Raw genomic sequence first — 11,877 nt, 5'->3', positions numbered from 1 at the left:
CCATTCACAGGAGTATCAGTATTTGTGAAGTTAAAGATGCTCTCTCAAGTTAGCTCATAGCTAATTGGGAGCGTATCTATGTTTCCCGGGTTATATGTTTCCCACTTAACCCTGCAAAAAAGGTTCTATGTTCCCCGCTTACACAAAAAAGGTCCTATGTTTCCCAACCTTCTGGAAAGGATATAATTGCCCAGATTGCCCACCATAGATCGCCCAAAGGGTATGTTTCTCATTGTAATTTCTCCCTATTATGTTCTGTTGTGTGTGTTTAGAGATGTTAAAACAACATATTAATGCAACTGCTATGTTTCCTGCCTTTTTTGGATAAGCGGGGAACATAGAACCTTTTTTTTAGTAAGCGGGAAACATAGAACCTTTTTGGGTGGTAAGCAGGGAACATAGAACCTGGGAAACATAGGGATGACCCCAACTTGCTAATTTAGCTCATAGCTAGCTTGCTAATTTAGCTCATAGGTAATATGCTCATTTTAGCTCATAGCTAACTTGCTAATTGTAGCTCATAGCTAACTTGCTAATTGTAGCTCATAGCTAACTTACTTATTTAGCTCATAGCTAACTTGCTAATTTAGCTCATAGCTAACTTACTTATTTAGCTCATAGCTAACTTGCTAATTTAGCTCATATGTAATATTAGGCTGACCAAACGTCCTCTTTTGCCCGGACATGTCCACATTTCACATCCCGTCCAGGGTCACCCTATGTAATATGCTCATTTTTGCTCATAGCGAACTTATTAATTTAGCTCATAGCTAGCTTGCTAATTTAGCTCATAGGTAATATGCTCATTTTAGCTCATAGCTAACTTGCTAATTGTAGCTCATAGCTAACTTGCTAATTGTAGCTCATAGCTAACTTACTTATTTAGCTCATAGCTAACTTGCTAATTTAGCTCATAGCTAACTTACTTATTTAGCTCATAGCTAACTTGCTAATTTAGCTCATATGTAATATTAGGCTGACCAAACGTCCTCTTTTGCCCGGACATGTCCACATTTCACATCCCGTCCAGGGTCACCCTATGTAATATGCTCATTTTTGCTCATAGCGAACTTATTAATTTAGCTCATAGCTAACTTGCTAATTGTAGCTCATTGCTAATTTGTAAACAATTTTAATTCCAAAGGTTGGGGGCATGTGGCAGGTTCAAGCAGTAATACTCAAAGGGGGTTTTCAGATACCTCTACCTGAGTTAGAACAAAACATGACCCTGTGTTTTATTAAAATAATTTTTAAATTTCCCTTCCTTGAAATGGATGTTTGTTACGAAAATATTTTATACAGTGAAAAGTGATGATTTTGATTAATAGATTGACTCATTCCCTCAATAAAAAGTGCAAAGTAAAAATTACTTTGGAGATTGTTGGGGTACTGACTTAAAGGATAATTTCGTCATTTTTCAACCTGGCCCCTATTTCCCCGTGTAAATTGAACAAAGAGGCTGATACAAACAGTAGCGTTTCTGATGAGTGAGGGAGCCGGCAGCTGTGAAACAAGCTGCAATGGAGGTACATGGGGCAACTGGACATCGTCACTGTATGTCCATTAAAAGTGCTTATTTTTGCCACGGAGCGGCTCAGATTATTATTATAAGTGTCCTTTACCTTTCACTTGATATTTAAATAAAGTTGTCATGGTCTTTCACGGTCTGTCATGTGGCATCTAGGTGAGTCTGACCACAAGGGGTCAGGCACAACAAGCAGGAGCTGAGTGGCTCAAACTTTGCCCCACTTACACTTTTACAGGGAACTCCTGGGAGCTGAACCTCTGGTCTTTATAAAACTGCAAATAAAACATATAAAGTGCTTCAAAACAGTGCCGTTCAGAACCCAAATATCAAAACATCCTGAATACCTTAAGTATCTACAGAAAACAGCTTGTTCAAACCCTCCTGAGATTAATATTCTGTGGACATAATTACTAAGATGTATTAAAGGCTGATTATATTAAATCAAATCAGAACAGAAAACGTGACTGTGAAATTCCATGACTTTTCTAGGTCCTCCATGACCGTGCAGGAATATTGGTGGAATATTCATTTTCATTTGCCATGTCAACAGCTTGGTGGGAATATGATCTTTTTTGGAATAAGGGCAAAGTCTGAAATATTTTGTGCTTTAGCCACTTTATTAGGTACACCTTGCTCGTACCAGGTTGGACCCCTTTTGCCTTCAGAACTGCCTTAATTCTTGGTGTCATAGTTTCAACTAGATTTTGGTCCATATTGACATGATAGCATCACACAGTTGCTGCAGATTTCTTGGCTGCACATCCATGATGAGAATCTCCCGTTCCACCACATCCCAAAGGTGCTCTATAGGATTGAGATCTGGTGACTGTGGAGGCCATTGGAGTACAGTGAACTCATTGTCATGTTCAAGAAACCAGTTTGAGATGATCTGAGCTTTGTGACATGGTGTGTTATCCTGCTGGAAGTAGCCATCAGAAGATGGGTACACTGTGGTCACAAAGGGATGGACACGGTCAGCAACAATACTCAGGTAGGCTGTAGTGTTTAAACCATGCTCAGTTGGTACTAAGGGGCCCAAAGTGTGCCAAGAAAATCTCCCCCACACCATTACACCACCACCACCAGCCTGAACCGTTGATACAAGGCAGGATGGATCCATGATGCCAAATTCTGACCCTACCATCTGAATGTGGCAGCAGAAATCCAGACTCATCAGACCAGGCAACGTTTTTCCAATCTTCTATTGTCCAGTTTTGGTGAGCCTGTGTGAACTGTAGCCTCAGTTTCCTGTTGTTAGCTGGCAGGAGTGGCACCTGGTGTGGTCTTCTGCTGCTGTAGCCCATCTGCTTCAAGGTTGGACGTGTTGTTGGTTCAGAGATGGTCTTCTGCAGACCTTGGTTGTAACCAGTGGTTATTTGAGTTACTGTTGCCTTTCTATCATCTTGAACCAGTCTGGCCATTCTCCTCTGACCTCTGGCACCAGCAAGGCATTTCTCCTCACTCAATATTTTCTCTTTATGGGACCATCCTCTGTAAACCTTAGAGATGGTTGTGTGTGAAAATCCCAGTAGATCAGCAGTTTCTGGCAGACCAGCCCTTTTGTCCCATTCTGATGCTCAGTTTGAACTTCAGCAGGTCGTCTTGACCATGTCTACATGCCTAAATGCACTGAGTTGCTGCCACGTGGTTGGCTGATTAGCTATGTGCGTTATCGAGCAGTTGAACGGGGGTACAAGATGCTAAAACTTGGCAAACATAATGTGAAATTTGAATAGATGGATGCATGACACTGCGGTTGCAAGTGTACATGTATTTTTTTGTCACGATCTTCACACATGTACCTCCTTTTGTCACTCCAGTGCACATAATGCTTGCCTCCCCCCTTGCTTGTATTTGACATGCACGCTCAGTCATGCCCTGCTCCTTAGCGGGACACAAACTGCAGCAGCATGAGACTGGACACAGAGGCACTGGCTGGGCATAGAGATGAGCGGGCTTTCGGGACAACCACATTTCTGTTTGCTCTACCATGTGTCACCTATGCAAATACAAGGAAATGGAAGCAGACAGATTCCAAATTCCTCTCCACAGAACGATGATATTCTGCACCTTTTTTTCCAAGCTCCGGTTGGATGATGTTTGTTAGGAAAACTTGACCTAATGGATGACATCCTCTGCTAAGTAATGCTGTTTCGGTAGGCTGATTGTCGCCAGTCCAGGTAACCACTGCAGAGCTCCCTCCCCTGCAGCCACCATCTACTCCTAACAGCTTGCAAGCTTATTGAATTACTGACGTGGAAAAGGAGGCAAATACATTGTGAAGAGTCTGTTTTGGTCCGAGAGGAAGTCTCGCTGTGTTATTATTTCCGAGTTGTTATTTCTGAGTTTCTTCTTTTTCTTTCACAAATCCTGCGAACAGTTGCATTCCTTTGGTAATTATACGACTCCTGGAGAAAAAAAAGAGGCGCTCTGTTCACTCATTTCAGAATTATTTACATAAAGAGCAATTTGAAAATCAGTTGTTAGTCTTACTAGCTTGGCTGGAATTCATAAGACGTATCCAAGTCAACAGTAAGAGCTCCAACTGTACATTTATTAACAGATGTTCATGTATGTGCACCCTGGCCTTGCACAAAAAAAAAGCCTACACACTAAGTTTGGTCACCGTCCGTGCTTTCTTCCCGTCTTTATCTTTGTGTATTCATGTACACCTCATTCAGGAATTCTTGAGGGGGTATGTGGTTACATTGTAACCAAGGTTATGCTGTGCACGGCTCGGTGGTATTCAGCCTATCTTGTGGTGAAGGGTAGCAGCTCCATTTCCTCCTCTGTCACTCCTCATTGTGACCCTTTCCACAAGTTCACACTGTGCTGCCTTCAGGGACGGTCAGAAATATGACAACATCTAATACAAGTCCAAAAACACGTTTATGGTGTCAGCTTTTTACAGAACGTAACTAATTCAGTTTTGAGGTACATGTACTTTGCAACTTTATACTTCTACTCTGGTACTTTTTGGAAGCCGATGTTGCACTTTTTACTCCACCACATTTATTTGATGACTGAAGTTACTTTGCAGATTCAGATTAGCGATACAAAATATAAAGTTCTGATATGTTGCAATATATATTACTTTAAATGCATTATGTCCCAGCTCAGAAAGCGAAGGTAGTCCATATTTCAAGTGTCAGAAATAACAAAAGGTCCTTGTCTAATGTCTAATTGTCGATTGCAACCCTTACTTCTACTATAGCATCGCAAATAACCATATATACCCTTCAAACAGGCCCTAACCGGGGCGAACATTGACCTTATCAAGATTATATTAAATTAAACTTAAAATATTGAAGGACATTTATTTTTAAAAGACTGTTTGCCTGCTTTTACTGTGGTAAAAGATGTGATAAGATGCTTCCTCCACCACCGACAGCATATATCTTACTTATGTGATACATTTTCAGTTAAAGTTAGTTCATAAAACCTTTGAATGTTAATTTGACACTTGTAGTATCTGCATTTATACTTTATACACCCACAAAATATACCTCAACTTTTATATTTTGCTTTATGTCTATTTACATTGCAGATGAAATGGGTTGTACAACTGAAATTGAACTCACCGTACATGGCAGTTGATAGAAATCTGTTTGAGATTAATGTGCACATGGTCCCTGATAAATACATTTCATAAAAAATACACACTGTTGTCACATTAGAAGAAAAAACACGCAGTTTGATCCCTGTGTCTTTCTGTCAAGCTGCTCGTTTCTGAGTGTGAATTCCTGTTAATGCCTGCCAACGTTGATAATTACGAGCTGCACCCAAAGGCAGCACAGACACAGACCAGCTGTCGGACACCCTGAATGCAACAAGCTTGACTGGACCAAACGCTCACAGCTGCAGTGCTGTCCACTGTGTCCTGACGGCAGCAGCATCAAAACGAGGGTTTATATCCGCACCAAACCTTGGTCTGGTGAGTATGTTTCGGCTACGAGGCGAAAACATTAGTGACTGTAAGGTAATGTGGTTAAACTTTGTCCTGCGCATCAACGACGCAGGTGGAGGGACGTTTTATTTTCTGTCAGGATGCTCGAGCCAAACGTTACACCCCGTCCTGGAAACCAGAGGAGACAAAGTTTGTCCTAAACCGTAAAAGACACGAATTGACTTGAGTTATGGGCTGAAGGACACCAGCTGCGGTCAAAGTCCGAAATCTCCGAGGCAGGACATGTTATCAATACAAGAAGAGACCATCTTAGTGGGTAACTGACGATGCCGTGAACGCATCTGGACGGGCAGCGGTCATTAAAGGAAAGCCACGTTAGCTTAGATGCTATAAAACACGAAGTGCCTGTTTTACCCACTGTATTTTATTAGCAAGTTTTAAAAAATAAGCACGACATGTCTGGGACCTTATGAGTGTATTACTTAACCTGTATGTTAGCTTTTGTGGTGAACTTTAATTCGCGCATTAATGTTTAAAGGAGCACGTTGTCACAGGTGATTTAATCAGGTGAGGGCTGGGCTGGGTCTGTACTGTAGCTGTCGTATACCGTTAATCAAATAAAGTATGTGTCAGTGTATCATTACAAAAACTTCTTCAGTTGTAGCGGTTCACAACTGGTCCAGCCCCGGCGTCCACATTCCTCCTTAGTGATTAGTTCAAGGTCCACACAGTTATATATTCAACTTCATACGTTTGGCTATGTCGTCAAGCTAGCATGCCGTCTGTGAAGTAGCTGGCACTTTAATGCTGTGATCCAATTACATTCCTATGAGCGGTGAGACTCAAGATGATGTTGTAAAATGTCCTAACTTCCGGTTTTAAATAGGCGAAATGCGTCCCTGTTTGCGTTTGTACCATTTACGACTTAAGCGTAAACAAAGATGGATGCCTCCAAGAAAGCGGTCGTCGCTTTTGCAGTAGCGGAGCCTTTATTATTAGCAACACTGCTAGCTGCTTTCACCAACACCAAGGGATAAACAACACATACAAGATATTCCACGCACAACAACACATCATAAAGCATTCCCATAAGGCATTATAATGTGTACGAGTAATTAAAATGAAGACTAAAATTTGCTAAACGCTGAAAATAATACTAAAGAGCAGAGCCACAAATATAGGGCGCAGCCATCTTTGCTTTCATCTGTCTTTTGAAACTCGTAGTCCTCTGAGTTTGTACAAGACTGCTACTGATAGAACTGCCTCAAAGAGGCGTGTCATGACGTGCCGCTGCGTTATTTTGCACAGCTTCCTGTCTTTCCTACCGTCTTACTAACAGTAAGATCTATATGGAACGCACCACAAAATTGTTTCTCATTTTCATTTTGGAAAAAAGTTCCGCTTTCAGACTAAATCATTTTGATATCAATCGCTGTGCACACGGATCCGCAAAAATGACGAAAATCGCTGTACTGTACCTGCCAGGCCAGTAGTTGGCAGTGTGAATTTGCAGTGACACGACATGCGCCTGAACACATGCGCTTCCCTCTACGGAGTGTTGATGTATGGACAAACAAAATGGCAACCCAACGTTTGTCTGGACGTATGACAAGGTGGAGTTGCTACAGTAAGGGCCGTTTCATAGTCGACTCAAAGGAACGAAGACGCGAAGGCGCTGGGACGCATCAAGACACATTGGCTGCCATGATGTGTGCTTGTGTCTCAAAATGTGTTGTCCATTTTTTTGATACGTGACGCATGTAATACCACGCGTTGCCAGCAGGGGTGATAATGCAAGCGACGTACTTGAAATTAACCACTTTTTGTTATTCACAGAAGAAACAGGTATGAAATATGGCGGGCAAGAAGGAAAAATTTTGCAAACTCATATGGGCACACCCCCATTTATATGAAGGTTCTAGTGCCCTGCACTCTAATAAAATAGCAGTACTAGCTAGCTACAGCAGTACTAGCTAGCCGGAATGTACCCCATGACTCTGCTACCCTCTATTGTGCAAGCGATATATTGCATTTCAAGTGACGCCCACGTCGCTTGCGTTCAATGTGTTGACTATGAAAGGAAGAGTGTTGCTTGCGTTGCCTGCTCGCATTGGGTGCATCAACTATGAAACGGCCCTTAATCCACACTTTGCTGGAGAAGCGTTGATAAATTCAACAGGGTGAGCAGCACAAACAGAGCTCGGGAGTCCGAACCCATTTTCAAAACGTTGCATTTTCAGGCACCCAAAATGCCACTGTCGTACAAACAATCAGCCAAAAAGCAGCTAAAGTTTAACGTTTTCGGTTGAAATCATTGTTAACAGGACCTAAAATAACAGCACTGTGCTGAAAATTCACAGTCCTACAAAATGATGTGTGTTTTTTACAAAGTTGATTCGTTCACGAGTCACTTATGGTCCATTCAGGATGGACCCGCGACCCACTTTTGGACCGTTACCCACCAGCTGGGAACCGCTGCCATAGACAATAGGTTCTTTCGAGATGAACTGCGCCTCGCCTGGAAAGTAGACAAGAGCAGGCGGCCGCAGCAGGGGGAGGTGACAAAAAGCTGCGGTGAAGTTGGACAGTTTCCCGACAGTTTCCAGCAGGAAGTCACAGACACACTTACATCCTGTCTGGAATGATTTCAATTCATTAAAAAAGTGATCAGACCCATATATCAGTTTGTTTTCACCATCAGTCACACAACATGTTTTCTGTTCACAGAATAAACCTTCAGATCAGACAAATACAACCTTAATCTCTAAAATTCAACAAAAATAAGTAGTTCATCTAAAATGTCATATTGTTGAGTCGGCATCTGAACCAGTCAGCTGTTAGATCAGGTGAGAGCCAGGCAGTGCACTCGGTGGAGAGCAACTGCAGCGCCTGGCTCTAAAAACTGCGGCCGCCTCGCTCACACGGCTTTATCGCCATCCACTTTTGTAATACGTCAGAGCAAGTCGGGATGAAGTCGCACACAAAACTAACCGGCATGCATTGTGCGCCGATCGCCGGTGATCGAATCTGTGCAGGCCTGGCTCATCTCGAACGAACCTGTTGAATTGGGAAAGATGTTCTAGATTGGTGGTTCCCAACTGGTCCAGCCCCGGGGTCCACATTTCTCCTTAGTCATTAGTTCAAGGTCCACACACTTTTATATATTCAGTATCATACTTGCGTTTGGCTGTGTTGTAGAGCTAGTTTACTGTCTCTGTCAGGCAGCTGTCCATTAGTCACTCACTCTACAGCAGGAAACAGCACTTCAGTTGTGTGCCGGAAATTCACTGTTCTTAAAAATAAAGTGTGCTTTTTACAAACTTGACACGTTATGTGTGTCACTTGCGGTCCATTCAGAATGGACCAATGAAATTTGAGCAACCTGAAAGAATTTTTTTTGAATTCTAAAACTTGAATTTTTTGATCTGTATGTGAACACAAAAAACAAAAAAACAAACCAAGATTGTATTAAGGATTTAGTGGCTATTAAAATTCAACCACTGATGTCCCTTATCTGCTTCCATAGTAGCAGTCATTACAATAAAAGTAAAAGTTTACCCTAATTACAACAATCAAACAAAGGCATTTCCTCTAACTTACCTCTAGCTCTGTTTAGTCATAGAGATAGCTTGGTTATATGTGCTACGGACAGTCTCTGAGGTTTCTGCTTTCACTTATGACCTATCCTGACTGTTTTAGATGGTTATTAGACATATGCTGGTGTATGAATCCCTGGTCAACAAACCCAAAACCTGCACTATTCCCACAGCTGCTGTTCACTGAAGGATACCGTGTAGATCAATGTTATGGGTCTAAGTGCTTCCACACCCCATGGCCTTTTATTCACAGAGCTGAAACTGTGTTCAACTCAATTAAGGATGCAAAGGTTTATGGTCCGTTTGGTGCTATGAATAATTTAAAGATGCGGTTTGTGGACATAACAAGAGGAGGTGATGTTGTGAACTTGGATGCTGCATCATTTAACAACTAGGCTAGTACGACACACCCCAGTGGGGACCCTGTTAATAAAAATATAGCAGAAGGAGTTAGAAAATTGCGACAAGTGCAAATAAAAGGTGAGGTGTAGAGACAGAAATATGACTTTAGCTTGTCGGCATGGCTTGTTTTTTTTCAATGGGCCCCGTGAGCTTGTTACTTGATACTACTGTGTGATCAGCTGGGAGTTATGTGCAGCTAGGAGGAGTACCGATGTGACAACAGTCATTTTATTTGACATGGTAAAGCATGCAAACTGTAAACGCAGAGACTGGATGTTGCGTTTGTTGTGACATGTGATAGGCAGCTGTGTCCCTGTGGCAAACAAAATCCCTCTGATTACTCTCTCTTGCTGTGGCACACATTTTATGCAGAGCTGTTGAACGACAATAAGCTGTTTCCTGACATGATTAGGTTGGCTTTGCCTGACTAATTTGGACCGGTGCTGCTACCTGTCAGTGTCAGTGTTAATGTATATGCACTGTCATCCTTATTTTCCTGTCTCCCAGATAAAGGCGACGGCATTTGGGTTGCAGTAGAAAAAGTTTATCAGAGGGAGAGAAATTCAATTATGTTCTGACTTTACATGTTGAGTCATATTAGCAATACACTTGGAGTTTGTTCTTTGCACTTTTCGTATGTATTTCCCATTATCCTCTTCTTGCACTGAGAAAGAAATCTGCACTTTCAGAGCTGAACAGGAGGAAGGAAGATGTCGGCGGTGTATAAAGACGACCAGGAGGACTGGCTGACAGTGTGTCTCAAGTACCTGCTCTTTGTTTTCAACTTTCTCTTCTGGGTAAGTGAGAGCTGGAAATGTCGTCTTCTTCTTAAGCTACTTACACTCACAAAAAAACTTTACAGGAAAAGCCTTTCAAGCGGTTACACTTTTTTTCTATTCACTCTTGTTTACTCACAATGTGAATAAGATTTGGGCAGCCAATGCATTGCAGTGTAAGTATAAATACCATTCACTGTCTAAAAAATTGAATTAGCCTCGTTGGTTTGTGGATTCCCATTTTGAAGCCTCAAATTTGGCTTTTTGGCTGTTGCCATCTTGGATTTCTGGAGCCAGAAGTGACCATGTTTAGACCTGAGGGTGGAACTAACCCGAATGCTGGGTTCACACTACACGATATCAGCCTGATTATAGCCCAACGCAGCGTCGTACGGTGTCGGCTTGGATTGTGAATGACAATGAGTGTTGTACGAGATGATCTATCGTTTCATCTCGTGTAGTCATAGTAGACAACAAGTGTCGTAGTGTCTGGGATGCTTCATGACGTCCCTGACAGAAAGTCTAGAATGTTTAATTTTCTTTCATGACTTCTTTCATCACAGCCGTCACTTTGACCAATAGAAACACACCAATTTGCTGCCATGAACAACTGTATGACAACAACCTCCCAGACTCTTTGATATTTCCTCTGGGGATGTTACCATGACAGAGTAAAAAGGGAAAAATGATGGTGTGAAACAGCAGAGGCACTTTTTCTGTCCGGTGGCTACTGCCGTTAGCCTCAAGCTAGCAGAGAATGGTATTTCTTCATAATAGAGAAGGATATAAATAGTAGCAGGAATTTTACTCACCACAACTGCAGAGGCTACCAGCTTCATTTGAAACAGACTACATTATAAATGGGCCGTTATTTATTATTCCCTCTATATTTTTAGATTTTTACTTTTATCCGCTCCCGTTTGCCTTGATGAAATTAATGCATCCATTTCAAACTCAACTCTTCTGTATCTGTTTCAAATTAAAAGCTCCTCATAACTTTGGTTGAGAGAATCCCTTTATTTTATTGTGGCTTTTATTTTGAAACATTTACAGGAACTTGTTGTGGAGGATTCAGTGACTTGCTTAGTTTGCATAAAGTACTTCAAATTAACTCCTGCCATCTGCCGGTGCCACTTACGTTAGTACAGTAACATTTCAGCTGGTACATGAACAGTCATAGTGACTGAAATAATAGTAGTAATAATAATAAAAGTAAGACAAGACTAATCCGATGACATCACACATGTCGTGAAAGACGACCAGCGATAATTGGTCGTGGACCATTGTGTAGTGTGTTATGTCTGTCGGCCAAGTCATGGCACAATGGTTTATTCTGATGTAGTGACTGTCAGAGTTTACAAAAATGTCGTGTAGTGCGATATCAGCCTAATGTTAGCTGCTAGCCTGGTTAGCACGGTGAATTTATAGCTATGGTTAAGTGTGATAATGCAAATGCTAATTTTTCGCTTGCGATAAACAGGTTTAAAGCCATTAAATAAATATACTTACCAGACAAGTCCAACTCCTTCGAGGGTCTGTTAATACAACCAAATACTGAACAAGACTTGTTTTAGGCAACCAAAATGTTACAGTTAAACTTTGGGTACACAGAAATCTCTCTGTCCTAAGCCCCTCCCACCAGGGGACCACACACATTTGCACAGGCTT

The 11,877-nt window shown here is 41.7% G+C and overlaps 1 protein-coding gene across 4 annotated transcripts in view; it reads left to right on the top strand.

The window, feature by feature from the left end:
* The window catches only part of tspan11 (tetraspanin 11), a 46,403-nt gene that overhangs the window by 5,061 nt on the left and 29,465 nt on the right, over positions 1-11,877 (top strand). For 2 of the 4 annotated variants that reach the window (XM_078165441.1, XM_078165440.1), the window contains exon 2: positions 10,123-10,230. In XM_078165441.1, the coding sequence (XP_078021567.1) occupies positions 10,144-10,230 (87 nt within the window). In that variant the 5' untranslated portion in view covers positions 10,123-10,143. Of the gene's footprint in view, positions 1-5,189; positions 5,463-10,122; positions 10,231-11,877 lie in introns of those variants that run through there. The other 2 variants (XM_078165439.1, XM_033615296.2) reach the window with 2 other exon arrangements.

This window comes from Epinephelus lanceolatus, chromosome 23 (genome assembly GCF_041903045.1).
Source record: "Epinephelus lanceolatus isolate andai-2023 chromosome 23, ASM4190304v1, whole genome shotgun sequence".
Taxonomy (NCBI): Eukaryota; Metazoa; Chordata; class Actinopteri; order Perciformes; family Serranidae; genus Epinephelus; species Epinephelus lanceolatus.
The sequence above is the reverse complement of the archived record's forward strand: the minus strand, read 5'-3'. Positions and strand labels throughout refer to the sequence as shown.